General features: G+C 38.8%; 1 protein-coding gene across 1 annotated transcript in view; it reads right to left on the reverse strand.

Annotated features, from left to right (window-relative positions):
- Positions 1 to 15418, reverse strand: part of chs1 (chitin synthase 1) — a gene marked incomplete at its 3' end in the record, with an annotated part of 32822 nt that extends 17404 nt beyond the window's left edge. The window contains exons 1-11 of the mRNA XM_071538565.1: positions 15372 to 15418; positions 9098 to 9233; positions 5264 to 5449; positions 4663 to 4864; positions 3799 to 3959; positions 2687 to 2762; positions 1807 to 1925; positions 1543 to 1720; positions 1120 to 1216; positions 714 to 810; positions 186 to 307 (exon numbers count right to left, since the gene is read on the reverse strand). Coding sequence (XP_071394666.1) covers positions 186 to 307; positions 714 to 810; positions 1120 to 1216; positions 1543 to 1720; positions 1807 to 1925; positions 2687 to 2762; positions 3799 to 3959; positions 4663 to 4864; positions 5264 to 5449; positions 9098 to 9233; positions 15372 to 15418 — 1421 coding nt within the window. The remainder of the gene's footprint in view (positions 1 to 185; positions 308 to 713; positions 811 to 1119; positions 1217 to 1542; positions 1721 to 1806; positions 1926 to 2686; positions 2763 to 3798; positions 3960 to 4662; positions 4865 to 5263; positions 5450 to 9097; positions 9234 to 15371) is intronic.
- Positions 15419 to 15879: the final 461 nt, after the last annotated feature.

Consider the following 15879-nt stretch of genomic DNA (forward strand, 5'->3'; position numbering starts at 1 on the left):
TGTTCCATTATACAGAAGAAAACTTTGAGTTAATGAGTTAATTATGGTTTTAAAGGTGCGATCACTGCACTTGAAATCTCCAAATTAGGGGCCCTAGTGTGGTTTCGCCATACACCTGCTTACCCTAAGCCTACCAAAACATATTTCATCCTGTGTATTATGAAGTTTTTAATGGTCGCTCTCACCTCTCTTGGTTTCGGGCTCGGGCCACCTTCATCTTGGTGTTGAGTAGCAGGGACAGGTCGATGAAGGCCGACTCATACAGACGCCGAACAAACAGCTGAGAGGTTCTTTCTATACGCTGAACCTGAAAGGTGGAGGGACAAATATTTACAGCCATTTAGCTGTCTGTCTGTCTGTCCTTCTGTCTCTCTGTCTGTCTATCTGTGAGAGACAGTGAGATGGACATCCATCTCTCTACACACTCTACAGACATATGATCTATGAAACTACCAGTAGTCCCAAAATGTCATAGAATGTGCCATGTATGATGTTGTGATACCATGTTTGACTCCTGGCTGTATTGGTAGACCTTTAGATTAAGTGAATGCATGAAATCAGCTTAGCGTTTTACCTTATGGTAAATATTTGAAGTAAAAACACTTCCTAAAACCATGAAGGTGGAGGGTACGGAGGGCATATGTGTGTGTGTGTCTGTGTGTGTGTGTGTGTGTGTGTTTGTGTGTGTGTGCTGTGTGTATGTGTGTCTATACCTTGATCTTCCATACGTAGTAAGTACATGTGACAAAGCCTGACCACATACACACTCCCTCCAGTGCCAACATTGAAAAAGGCCATGTCAGGTAGGAGCTGTCAATCAATCAATCAAGCAATCAATCAATACAGCAATCATAAATATACGAATCTATAAATTATGACTTAAAAAAATGACCTCACCTATAGTATATAGGTTACATAGATACAGCATGTAGTTATAGGATATTTTACACATTTGTAGGCCAAGAAAGCTTAATATAAATCATATTGAATATCCACACATGTCCACATACTGTATGTACAAGAGGCAACAAAGTGTATGGAAATGCCACACACACACACGCACGCACACACACACACACACACACACACACACACACACACACACACACAAATACAGACCTATTGAGCGAGGTTCGACAGATACTCCTGGTGATTTCTAACAAGACCAGCGGAGTGGAGTTCTTATTGTTCAGATAGACCAAGCTGTCACAGAATGCTACGAAAGCAAAAACATAACATAAAGGCATTAATGATTAGTTGATTAATACAAGTCTGCTGAGATGAGATGTAGTCATTAAGTGTCTTTGTGTATGTGTTTGCCTGTCCACAGTATGAAATTAACACTGCTAAATAATTTTACCGTCCGAAATATGGCAACATGACCAACTTGACGGTTCGCATTTCTTTCCACATGACTTACGGGTATAAATGTTTTATGCTATAATAAAGTAGACTTAATTAAGTGGAATTTACTACAGTACAAACCTCCACCAACGCTGAGAAAATCTCAGTTTTAGGATAAGATTAAGATAATAAACTCACCTATGACGCTTGTGTGCTTTGCTCCATCCAGTTCTTTTGCTTGGGTTATGAACAGTATCAGTCCCAACAGCAGCACTGCAGGTCCTGTGCAACATACTGGCAGAGCGAAACTCATCCTGACTGCATGGATCTTACAGGCCACCACTCCAAACCAATGGCATGATGCTGAACAGAACGCCTGAGACGAGAGAGAGGAGAGGTTATGTCTAGGAGGCCATAGCTGTCTAGCTATCTGTCTTTCTATCTGCCTGTCTACCTTCTTACCTGCAAGAAGAACAGCACCAGTCCTATTTGCAGTAATTCCCAGTCATCATTTCGCAAGTTAAAGTCAGACCAGACGATAGAGTCCTGAATCAGGGCATAGTAGATCAGGTACACTGCTCCTATAAAAATAAAATAAAATATAGAGATTTGTAACTCTGAAATAACTACTTGTTAAAAGAAATCTGTTCTCCAGTGTGACTGTGGGAAATTAGATGTTTACAATGTAATATGGCATAACATATCACCCCCTTTACCCTGGCATTAACATGCATCTTGTATCATCTTGATTTTGTCCAGATAGCTGGATTACATTTACCCCTGCCTCACATGCATCCACATTGGGATCGGATTTCTCTTGTCACGCACGTCACTTCTGCACATACCTCCTAGGAATAGCAAGTGCAGAGAAACTTTTGCAGGCAGTTTTTGCCTGTGGTTTTTCTCATTTTTCAAAAGAGAGCGTCATAGACTGCATGCATATCATGCAGCAGAGTAGAAGGCTGCTAGTTTACTTAGTTTACGTCCGTAACAAGAGGAAGAAGTTTATGGTTATAAAGCTTCTGTTTACGTTATTCCTCTATGTTGATTGAAGACACATTGCGTTTACACTACTTTGTTAATGTGGTCAAATGCGTCTATGACCACCTCAGGTGGTTTGAGTTATCGAATCTTCAATGTGTCTTGAGTGCATTTACCAATTTTCAATTTGATCACCCAGGATGCATGTTAATGCCAGGTGTAAAGGGGGCCAGTGTCATCCAAGTGATGATGGGTGTTGGTAATAAAATGTAGAAAATGTAATATGTAAAGTGTAATTTCGTCAGCATGGTCTTGACTAGGGTATGTCCAGACAACAACAACAACAACAGCTGTTGATTACCTATCACCACTATCCTCAGTATGCTGGTGATGACAAACACAAAGTCCCTGAAACCATCCAGTTCTGATAACACCTCCTAGAGAGAGAGAGAGAGAGAGAGAGAGAGAGAGAGAGAGAGAGAGAGAGAGAGAAAAGAAAGTGGAAAGGGGGTACAGAGATTTATTGACTCAGAGATTCTTAGGGAATATTCCTCATAGAAAAAGTGTGAAAAGTATTGGGGCTTGTTCAGACCAGAAGCAGAACGGACACGGTCCAGCAGCCTTGCACTACACAGAAGTGAAATGTCCTGTGAAAATAGGCTGAGCAGACAAGTTATAACTATAACATGCTACAAGAAGAAGCCGAAGCAACAACATCCCAAGCCTTCTGTTTTTTAATGCTGTCTTTGTAGACACAGAACTGGAGGTCATAGGACTCCCTGTACTTTCCACTTTGGTGATTAACCTCCATCTTCTTCACTTTCTTCTCAGCCGATCTCACACTTCAAAGCAGCAACATGCATTTGTTTAGGATTGTGTGTTGTGACTTGTGATTGTGACTCTCTCTCTCACTCTCTCTCTCTCTCTCTCTCTTTCCTTTATCTGGTCCCTCGCTTAACCTACATATTCAGAACACAAGTGGATTTGATCTTAGCTTTCAACTGGATTCAGGTCAAAAATCATTGTAATTTACTGTAAATGAAGGTTCTCCTTGTATACCACCACTCTGATGTTTAAGAAATAAACGTAATTAAAAGCAGGAGTAAAACTTATAAAAATTGAGTGCAAGTAATAGTAATCCAAAAAGTTTTTTTGTTACTCAAAAAATGTACTATAGTGGTATAGAAACGTGGTTGTACATTGTGGTAGTCTTTGTGGTTCTTTGTGCTCTGTGTGGTAGTTTGTGTCGATTAGTATGACCCATTTGGGGTAATTAGTATTGTGAAGAGTTAGTGAATTGGATGCAATCCCGATTTGTATACCTCACCTACAAATACAGTTTATGTGGACAAAATAATGAGATACAGATTACATACTGTATGCATGACCATTACAGATGCAAAGAGGCTTTATTGTTTGACCAGTTCTATTAGGCACACTTTCCATTCATTGTGGTTAGTTAAAGCGGCGTACCTGCATGTTGTTAGTAGCTTGGAGGGGGTTTTCCCACCAGCAGAGGGAGACTAGGAGCGAAGAGAAAATTCCAACTCCAACATAGATAAAACAGTCGTCCTGCTGTCTGTCCACAAATGACGACACACGGACATAGTAGTCAGCTCCCAGGAGGCAGTAACCTGTTGGTTGGATGGACAGTTAGCTGTAAATTAGTCCCTCTGTCCAGAAACAACGGCAGACGGACGGCAGTAGGCAGCTCCCAGGAGGCAGAGACCAATTGTCAGTCAGTCTGATAGCAAGCTAGTTAATAAGTGAGGTAGTTGAGAAGTAAGTCAGTTAGATGGTTAATTAATTTGTCAGTTGGTTAGTGAAACTAAACTAAAAATCAGTGTGATCAGCAAAAAGCTGCACAGTCACATTTTTACAATTTCAATCTGGACCACATGGATATATGGTACAAAATCAGATCCCAAAGCTTGCAACCTACATGTGACTTGTATTTGAATGTTCAAATTGGAATTTGTGTTGCCATGATAATAAGTGAATCTTAAATGTCTTAGCCTAATTATGACACCAAGGGCAGCCCTTGGCTGAGTCAGCATTAGCATGGAGGAAACAAGACGCAACAATGGAAAGAAAGCCAAAGAGCCAACATGATTGGCAGTTGAGGAGATGCCGAGTGGATATAGATCTTAGAATAGATATGAACAGTCATCCAAAAAAAAAAGATATAACCAGCAGTTTGTAATTGAGCATGAAGGCCTGTTAGGCTTAGTCAGTCAGCCAGGAAGATACTATGCCTAAGTTATGTTGAGAAAGAGAAAGAGAGAGACAGGCAGACAGACAGGCTAGCAGACAGACAGTAAACACATAGAAAGTTACCAGTAATTACGAGAACGAGCGAGCAAATTGGGAACACGATTCTCCAAGTCTCTCTCTGTAGTCTGAACACTATCTGCAGTATTGAGGACACAATGCAGACTCCTCCGCTGATGAAGAGATTGGTCAACACGTCAAACTGAGGCATGACGATCAGCACCAGGATAGAGGTGCCTAGAGACACCAGGCACTCGATGGCACAGATCTGGAAAAACGATTACAGCTCATTTCTTAGTACTTTATTCAATGCTGTGTTTTGACACTAAAGTCTCCGTCAGGCAAAACAAAGTAGAATTTGTACTTCATTACCATCAAATATTGTTATAACTTCAAAAATAAGAAAAAATATAGTGCTATAATATTTTGCCGACATTGCCAAGCCCTAATGTGCAGGGTAGTATTATAGGCATTGTAAAATTGGATAACTAACAAATCACATTTAATCACAACTAACAAAAAACACATTTATTATAAATTATCAGTGATATGTTAAATGTAACATAATTAATATAGATTAAGATAAGATTAAGATAACATACTTAGGTAACATAATTAAATGCCAAGTAGGTAACATAATAAATGAATATGTTTTATGAAAACGTACAAATCCCATGGTCCTCAAGTTGGGTTTAACAAAGCTCTTGAAGGCACATCTCCACAAGGACTTAATAAACACCAGGAAGTTGGGACAGACAAGGCAAAACACCAACATCAGCATGTAAAACTGTCTTTCCTTTGGGCTTCGCATGGAGGACGGACTGGACAGCGTTGACAGCACCAAGAGAGAGCCCTGATTGGACAGAGACCAAACATATGTTAAAGACAAGCAGAAGGTTTGGACAGATGAGACAGAAGACCAACGGTATCACTGAGAACAAACTGTCCTTGGGTCCACACACTGAACCTCACACCATTAGAAATTTACTCTAGCAGTTGAGAAATCACGGTGGCTATTGCAGAGAAAATCAGAAGAATTGCTACTTTTTGGTCAAGTAGGTATCTAATATTCATGATAGATTTTGAGATTTTGTACTATGATGTTAGATTCCCTGTGTTTGGCTTGTTTGCCGTCATTCGTTTTGACCGCAATTCTTGTCCCGTGTAAAGGAACGTTTCCATGTAAAAGCAATGAAAATTTATGGCAGCTGCTGACGCCTCCCTGCCTCCAGCTCCTACTGTAGGTACTGTTAAGGAAACTGCATTGCTTTATTATCATCATTCACCCTCCAACTAACAAGGATGGATCTGTATATTTCAGGAAGTTCTGTTTTATGAGTGACCATAAACCCATGATTCATATCAGAGAGAGAGACAGAGACAGACAGACAGACAGACAGACAGACAGACAGACAGACAGAGTGAAATAGGACAGGCAGAGAGTGAAAAAGATGAAAAGATGAAAAATTGAAAGGCAATAGAGGCAGAAGGAGAGAGAGGCAGAGACAATGTCAGCACATGCACATATACACATGCACATATATAATGGGGAGAGAGACAGAGACACATACAACATACAGAGAAAGAGAGAGAGCAACAAGGAGTGAGACAGAGGATGGAAAGAGACAACCACACAGAGACAGACCCAGACAGAGAGTTAGAGAGAAAGAGAAATGAGAGAAAGATCTAGAAAGGGAGAGATACACACAAACAAAACACACACAGAAAGACAGAGAGAGAGAGAGAGAGAGAGAGAGAGAGAGAGAGAGAGAGAGAGAGAGAGAGAGAGAGAGAGAGAGTCAAAGATAGAGTTGATAAAGTATTCTGGGCACTGCTCTGCCATAAATACCACTAATGCTGTGCATGTTGCCTGAAGGATAGGCAGGCAGAGAGAGATAAGGCTGTTGTTATAATCTGAACAGATTTGATATAAACTATTAAACTAGATGACACTCTGATGTAAGCTCTGTTGACCTGGACTCACTGTATAAACAATTACTTTTGAACTTTTGAAGTCAGTGTCTGTTTTTGCTACAAATTGATATAATACACTAGTTATTCAACCTACACCAAGTTCATGAAAGACCGGGGGTCTTTCATGAAAAAAAACCCCGCTGCACATGAAGTGATGTAATTATAACACTTAAGTGCTATAGCAAATGATACAGGTGTGATGTCTTGTGGATATTAAAGTTAACTGTGTCAACTTCACCATTTTGCAAAACAACCACTTCACCACCTTGACCAAGTGGAGACAAAACAAGTGGAGTCTTAAGCAGATTCAGCCACTGAGTGTTTATTTACAGCAGCAAGTCTATGTGCAGCATTGGGGAAACACATAAACTAACAAAGAAACAAACAAATAAATAAACAAACAAAACTCAGATCTGCCACTGTAGGTGATGCCCATCACCCCCAATAATAACACAGCATGTTACTTCTGTCACATACAGGAGGAAAACAGCTCTCTCAAGGAGTCTCATCTCCAGCTTTTAAAAGGCTGTAGCTCCTCTTACACAGATAAACCAAATTAATCAGTTAACTCAATGTGTGGTTTAAACCTGGTTTGCAATATACAAAATAGAACATCATCATTTATCAAATACAGCAAGTTGTTATAGCACATTTTATATATTCAGGGTGCTTAAATAAGCCGATCCCCACAGTACCCATAGAGACACCCCTCTAACTCTGCCACACTTGGCACAATCCCCTGGGAACCCGTCTAGAAAATGATTTGGAATCGCCCATTTCTGGTTTGGCAGTTCCAGGCCTAAAAAGAAGCATGGTCAAGTGCTGTACAAGTCTCTGCTATTTCAAAAGGAATATACAAAATGAATAAATATGGGTTCATGTACAAAGAGTGTGTGCAAATGCAACACAAAATGTGCCATTTCTGGTCGGCCTCCAGAGGTGACTGAAAACTTCAATGCTGCAAACCAAGGTAAGCATGCATTTACCATACAAGCTGAGCAATTAACAAACACTTCTATGTGCCAACATGTTGTAATGAATAGAATTAATGAATTTCAAGTGTGTATGCAGGAACTTGCGTCTTACACAGCTAACCCTGTGACAATCCCCTTCAAAATAAAAGCTATTCTTAAAAAGCAGTAACATCGTGTCTTACAATCACTCTCCCTGTCATTAAGAAATGCCCCTATTTCTAACCTGGAAAAATGTGAAAAACAGGAACAGCTCCAAACACTGTTGCTGTTAACAGACAACTATACTGTAAAACCATCTGTTCCCCTTATTGTCCACTTCAAAATAAAAGTTAAACAGAAGTACCATCATGTCTTTACATTTTACGTTTCCAGCAGCCACAGCAGCAGTTTGTTTGAAATAAATAGAAGAACTCAGTAGTTAGCATGAGCAGTGATCACCACCATGGCCGAACAGACAAACAAAAGAGCACCACCTACAAAAACTCAAACTTACTAATAGATAATCCAAGGGAAAATATCACAGTACTGACCACACTGTTTGACTGACAAGTGATCTCTGGAAAGCGCCGTGCAAAACCACCACAATAATGACCGATTATTGCCAAAGGTGTCACCATAATAATAATGAAAAAAAAAAACACAAAACAAAAAATGGATTTTGTGGATTACTACTTTAACTACCACCACAGTACATCTCTTAGCACAGTTAGACATTGTTTGATATCAGTGATATCAAACCGTTGTTTTTGCTTCGGTACCAGTAAGCTTAGACTTTAAATTTTATATGGGGAGAGGTGGAAAGGCTATACAGTAATTCAGATTTCAGACAGGAACACTCTCATCATGAAGTTAAAACCATTATTGTACCAGTGGTTACACAGTTGTATTTGGCGGTACAGGTTCTGCTCCCTGTATGAATGCAAGCAGCATGCTAAAGATTCAGCAGGGAGCGAATCAAACCCCTCCAGGGTTTATAGAGCAGAACCCAGCAGACACATATCACTGAGATATGGAAAATACATAATTCAAGGGACAAGCCTACAGAAACGTACCATCACAAGTACATGATTAATAAGGAACCAGACCAGGAGGAGGCTGGGTGGTGGAGGGAGAAAGCAGCACAACCAGTCAACAACAGCATGGCAAGTAGCAACTAGGGCTGAACAATATTGACAAAAATTATAATTGTGATTGACAGAATATTGCAATTGCAATTTAAACTGTGATTCATATCATCACAAGTTTTTCTTATCATACATTTTTAGAACTTTAAAATTGAAGAAAAGTGATTTCAGTGTGCAGGATTTACTGAGTTTGAGTATGATGAAAGGTATTCACCAATATTGTAATTGATTCATGCACCAAAGATTACCTGGACTAAAACATCTTGTTCAGAAATCCAGTTTGGACAGTCCTCTCTTAAGCAATTAATTGCAGAAATTGCAGAAGTTAATTTTTTGATTTTGATTTGTTTTTCAATTAAATTGTTCAGCTCTAGTAGCAACTGCGGAGATGAATGAGGAGCTGACAGCTTAAAAGACAGATGATCATACCTTAGCTACAACAGCGCTGGTCAGGACGGCCAGCCCCACTATAACAGCCACCAGGTACTGGGCCAGTTGGAAACATGTTCTCTTACGTTCCTTCTCAGCACCTATAGGGTTCAACTGGAATGGATCCCACGTATCCCTAGGACACACACACACACACACACACACACACACACACACACACACACACACACACACACACATTGAATGGTTCAGCTATCATCACAGTAATCCTTGAACCATTAGAGTATGAGTATGAGACAATGAAACGTAAAACCCAAAAGTGAACCAAGTCTATATATTATTGCCAGATTTTAATTTTGATTTTGATTTTACATCTGAAGTATTGAACCCCCTCATGACATTTGCGTTAACGGATGTTTGGTCTGTCCTCTGCTGCAGCATTCCCCCACTGTGTCGAGGCTCTGCTTCAAAGACACTTCATCTTGCCCCCTGGTTGTGTCACACTGTCTTTAGCTAACATTAACCAGTTTCCCATCTATCCTCAGAATAAGCTGGTAGACATATTCATGATATTTAGGTGCCACTGCACACATCAGCTGTTGGTTCTGTGGTATCAACCAGCAAGTCTCCCACTATTAGGAGCTTCCCCAACCTGCAACCCCTGTGTCTTAATGTGCGTCTATTTTTCTCAGATTATTGCAAACTGATTGCTGCTTTGCTAGACAGTATATAGTGGAAAGTGACTGGAAAGATATGACAGAGAAGGAGGGGATGGTACGTGACAAAGGTGATAAACCTTTGTGAACCTAAAATGTCACCAGCATGTGGGAGTCAGGAAGACGTCACTACACCGCATCAACTGGTTTATTACAGTCTACTGTTAGCACAGTTATAATAATGATAATTAAAATGATAGACCAATGATGTTATTATCAGGGTGTGTAGATGAACCCATTGCTAATGAGCTATCATCTCTGCTCACATACACACACAAACACACACAGGCATGACATCCATAGTCCAGCCAAGCTCTCTATCAGTGACCTCTGGCCAACAGTTGGTTATAAGGAAGAATAGGACAACCTGGAAAACACTATATGGCTTGGTTATAGTGTAATAGCTTTTCTGGACAACAGAACTCCTACCACATGCATTTCCTCAAAGGGGGCAGAGTACAGTGTCAGTGACACCATCTGATTATTTGGGGTATTTTTTGCTTTATCTTTATTCAATAGTTTACAGTGGAGAGAAACAGAAAGAATGGGGGATGAAGAGAGGAGGGAGTGACATGCAACAAGAGTCCCGGCCCGAATTTGAACCCGGGACATCACAGGTACACATGGTACGCACTTAGCTAACTGAGCAATCAGAAAACCTTCGATGTACTCTGCTGTTGGCCATGCTGATCAAACCAATGACCTTTCAGTTTTAGTCAGCTTCTCTACGATCCTCCACTCCTGACTCATTAATGTCAAGTGTACAATAATTATCAGGGTGTAGGGTGTGGTTCCAGCATCGATTACACGTTGTGATCTTTGACCAGTGGTGGAAGAAGTATTCAGATCTTTGACTTAAGTAAAAGTAGCAATACCACAGTGTAAAAATACTTTGCTACAAGTAAAAGTCCTGCATTCAAAATATTACTTAAGTCAAAGTACAAAAGTATTAGCATCAAAATATACTTAAAGTTGCAAAAGTAAAAGTAGTCATTATGCAGAATGGCCCATTTCAGAATCATATATATCATGTTATTGGACTATAATTATTGATGCATTAATGTGTTCAGAATCATAATCAGAAATACTTTATTGATCCCGAGGGGAAATTGGGTTACGTTGCAGTTGCTCACATTGTAGAAGAGAATATATATAAGCATAGAGAAATTATAAGAAATTATAAGAAAAATAGAAATAAGAAAGTAAGAAATATGTAAAATATGTGCATTATACTACAATATATAACAATGAGAATAATAATAATAATAATAATAATATAGAAATAAGAGAAGTAAGAATTATGTACAATATGTGCATCATACTCCAATATATACACCAGTGTAAATAATTAAATAATTATTGCACAGTTGAATTATTGCACAAAATATCGGTATTGCACAGTTTAAATATAAATTATAAGTTATCACTTTAATGTTGCAGCTGGTAAAGGTGGAGCTAATTTGAATTACTTTATATACTGCTGGGTAGCTTAACCTATAAAAATATATCATCATTTATTAGTTGATTTATAATTTGTATTAATAATCTAAATCTGCAAAGTAACTAGTAACTAAAGCGGTCAAATAAATGTAGTGCAGTAAAAAGTACAATATTTCCCTCTGAAATGTAGTGGAGTGGAAGTATACAGTAGCATCACATGGAAATACTCAAGTAAAGTACAAGTACTTTAAAATTGTACAGTACTTGAGTAAATGTACTTAGTTACTTTCCACCACTGTCTTTGACATTGACATCACTCCCTGCAGCAACCATCAAATAATATTAGCAAGTTAAGGTGTGCAGCATGGCCACAGTGTGCGTGTGTGTGTGTGTGTGCGTGCGTGCATATGCTTGTGTGCACTGTTAGGGAGTAGTTTCATTACATGTAAAATAACTAGCAGTTCAACTACATTTTGCAGGACCTTGGTAGTAGTTCAACAGATCACTCAGGTAGTAGTTCAGATCACTCAGAAATTATTCTAAAGAAATATTACATGAAGAGCTCTGCGAATGGCAGCCAATTTTAGCCTGTTCAGATGTTGATGTGGCATGGGATATTTTTCCCATGCCACATCAACATAAGTGTGATCAACAAAGTGGCCCCATCCAAAGTTGTCAGAATTAAACAGAAGACAGAACCCTGGATTAATCATGAAATTCTTACTGCTATTAATCAAAGGAATAAATTGCTTAAGGATTACAACAGAAACAGAGACCCTGTATAGACCTGTAGAGACCCAGAAAATCTATGCAATAGATTACAAACAGCCCAGAAGTTTATCAGACTGGTACTGAAACTCCCCTCACTCACCCACCTGACGGCCCAACATTTTAAAGAGCTTGGATGGCTCACTGTAGAGGATAGAGTGGCCATGTTGAAGTTGAGTCTGGTTCACAGTGTCATTTTTGACACTGCGTCCAATTATTTTAGAGGCTACTTCACATGAGTCAGTGACTCCCATAATTATAGGACCAGAACCAGTGACACTGATGTGATAACCCATAGTTTTAGGGCATTGATAGGAAAAAGCACTTTTGCTTACTCTGGAGCTGTTACTTGGAATGGTCTACCAGCGTCAATAAAAACCGCAGAATCAAAACAACAGTTCAAATCGTCAGTAAAAAAATATTTTTGGAAAAACTGGTGCAATAATCTGCATTTGTATACAGGTGTTTTTTTTTCTGTAATATATGCATTGTTATGTAATGTATGCATTGTTTATGTATTGTTCTTAAGAGGACCACAGTGGAATAAAGTCGTTGACTTTACTGTGTTTTTATCCTCGATTGTTATTTAAATGTATGTGCTGGGCTTCATCTGGAGCGAATTGTGAAATCAGATTTTTTTTTTGCGTTTTCTCTGTAACTTTACTTAACAAAAGTATATTTGTGATGGTAGCTTTGCTCAAGTTCAACTTCTAGCAAAACTAGGCTTTCAAAGCTTCCCCAACACTGCCTATGTGTGTGTTCCTCACCCTGTCATTGTTACATCAACGGTTTTCAGGAGGACGGGTGCTTATGTGACATTTTCATAGATGTTTAAATGTCAGATAGATAGGAAGCTTATGTAAACTGGCGAGGTCAGAGCAGGAAGAGGTTCACCACACTTTTCTACAAGCACTCTTAAAATGGATGCATCAATCACAAGTGTGTCTAGTTATGGATGGGACATCTCACATTACTTTTTAAAAACGACATGAGTTGAAGATGTTCCAAATAAGGATGATTCTTCATAGTTTCTAGAAGTTTTAAATATGTCACAGGTGTCCTTACATTGGTTTTCATTAATTTATTATTAACTGCTTTGTGTGAGTGATTTCTAGAGAACAGTTTTACTTTACTCCCAGACCAAAGAGCCTTCTTAATAACAAAATACTACAGCATGCTATGGCATACACACACACACACACACACACACACACACACACACACACTATGACATACCACAGCATCCTATATGCTGTTACTATAGAATGCATCAATATGACAGTACACACTCAACAGGCGGCATGCATGTCAATGATTTTGGGTTTCTAGTCTTGGGGTTAAGCTGTTTATGCTCCTAAATACTTACTGGGACATAACATGTTGTTGCTGTCAGGTGAGAACCTTGTATCTACAGTTTTGGTGATTCTCATGTTTTAAATTGAATCGTAGTATTAAATGCTCCTCTGTGGGTTCAGAGCCGTTGGGTTTATGAAACCTTTTCACACCCAATTGGATAAACTCTAAAATGCATGGGGATCAAGCTAAAAACAAGACTGTTTTTCTTAGTTCACGAAAAGTTCACATTTTGGAGATGCAATTTTTTTCACTGGACAACAGAGAATTATTGACATTTATTGTTATTGACTGCGCAGTCACATTGGCTCTGTTGTTGTACTGTACGGTAATTATTACTAACAGTTGTGTGGCTTCAGTTATCTTTGCTATCCAAAATTTGGATAGAGGAGATGACAGTTAAATATATGTTTCCTTTATTTCTACAAGAAGATTGACTGAGCCTGGAATCTCTTTTTCAGCCACGCCTTGCTTCACATTCACACACTTACACAAACATTTACACCTGAGAGCTTCCCAGTACAACCAGTCCTCTACTTGTGGCACCAGAACAATGGCGGTAGTTGATGGATTTAAACTGGTGACCTTACAACACATACACACACTGCAGTTAAGTAACACAAACATACTGTTAGACAAATGCAGGTTTGATAAATAAAAGTAAGCTAGTATTTTTCTTAGGCTTTACAGATAAACTGTGCCACATAGAATCCCCCTTTTATGAAACATAGTTCAAGCTTTTCATAATCATCTAGCCAAAATAAATTAATGGGAATTTAAGTCTTTTACTATAAAACATACTTCTCAGCTCATCATGTAAAGGATAATAGACCATAAAATGAATTTTATTGAAGATTTTTCCCAAATCCCAAAACAAACACATTCACCTCTGGTGTACCAGTATACAGATGGTAGGCTAATTAAAACTGTAGTATATATTTCACATTTTAAATGGAGCAGCATTCCCCTTTAATTGCCATCAGTATCTGCAGGGTGATATCAGACACAGCAATAAAGAGAAGCACAGTACAGTATCGGGGAAATTAACTTCCTCACACTGTTAATTATACCAAATAGAAACCTGGTGATACAATATTTTTATCACGTATCACTGGGTGAACATTTAATAATAATATCCATGACCATGCAAGCAATTAACTTCCTTCTTAACAATGATGAACAGATTAATAAACTTTGATTGAGTGCCTATGGACAGGAAGTGGAACAGCTGGCCATTACAAAGCCGGTCGCATGGTGCAGAGAGTGTGTTCCTTTCTAACTCTACCTCTCTAGTACAGGAAATCTCCAAATTTGAAAAATGTGTAGCTGTTAAAGAATAACCTATGCTATGGTTCTTTATTACATCAGGAAATACATGCATTTAAATTCACCATCTAATGCTTGCACTTACTGTAAGTTGTTTTAGATAAGAGATAAGCCTAACTTCTACAACTAAGTGAATCACAGACAGGAGAAAAACATCTGACCTTTTCTTTATCAATCCCACCTAAAGTTGGGTTGAAGAAAGATTAGAACAAGCGCCCAAATTGGACCATCTGAAGAAACCGCTGGTGGTTTTCACATTTTTCAAGAAGCTATTACCTGTATACCTGTTGTGCTTCCGCACCATCCCCAACTCCATGCAAAGTCAGATAATCTAAAGAAAATACTGTAGGATTCATGATTTGAAAATTAGAGCCAATTGTGTTTGACGAGTCTACAAAAAGCCCTACAAAAGCAGTATGGGTCAGAAGAAAAAAGAACAAGGTCTGCAGAGAGGAAGACGGATATATGCTGCCTGAAAGTGTCAGCAAGACAGATTATTTTCTATTTTATTTATTTAATCTGGCAGGCTAATTAAGATCAAGCTGTTGGTGCTGGGCTCAGCGGGCCGCGGTGCGTACCATGTACATTCAAATTCAAATTCAGCTCATGACCTATGTCACGTATTATCCTGTGTCTACCATCTCTCTACCATCACTGTTGTCCACTTTTAAATATAGCTGAAATGCAATGAAATAACTTTCGGTTCTTACCTGTGTCTTCCCTCTCTCTTCTTCCCTCTGTATTTCAGTTCCTCCATGTTGTCTACTCCACTGTAGCCTTATAGGCCTATGTAGAGTCTATGCCGCACTATGCAGACAGAGGCAAAAGTATTTGAACAGTGAGCTGAAAGTAGTCATTTTTGCTTTTGGATTACCTACAGTGTAATATGTATTTCACAATTAAAGATGAATATAAGAAAAACAGTTTTGATTCTGGTTCAATATTGGCCTAATTGCTAAATCATGTTGAAACAGTAACACTAGCAAAAAAACAGAAACTGTACCTTGATATCCCAATATGTTTACTGTAGATCTGTGTTGTATTTAAGTCTCTTCAAATGAAATGATGTAAAACAAGTCTCAAATCGTAGGTTCAAATGTAACAACTAGAAATCAACTGGAAACTAATTGTGTCCAGCATCAGTTTGAAATCAGTTTGCCCTTTGTTTCTTCGTCTTCCTGTCTGTGTGATCACTGTCTTGAGACACGCATCTAGACA

Source organism: Centroberyx affinis, unplaced genomic scaffold, assembly GCF_046629955.1.
Source record: "Centroberyx affinis isolate AG114_WGS23_722 - 3 ecotype Tasmania unplaced genomic scaffold, CSIRO-AGI_Caff_v1 ptg003294l_1, whole genome shotgun sequence".
NCBI classification, from domain to species: domain Eukaryota; kingdom Metazoa; phylum Chordata; class Actinopteri; order Beryciformes; family Berycidae; genus Centroberyx; species Centroberyx affinis.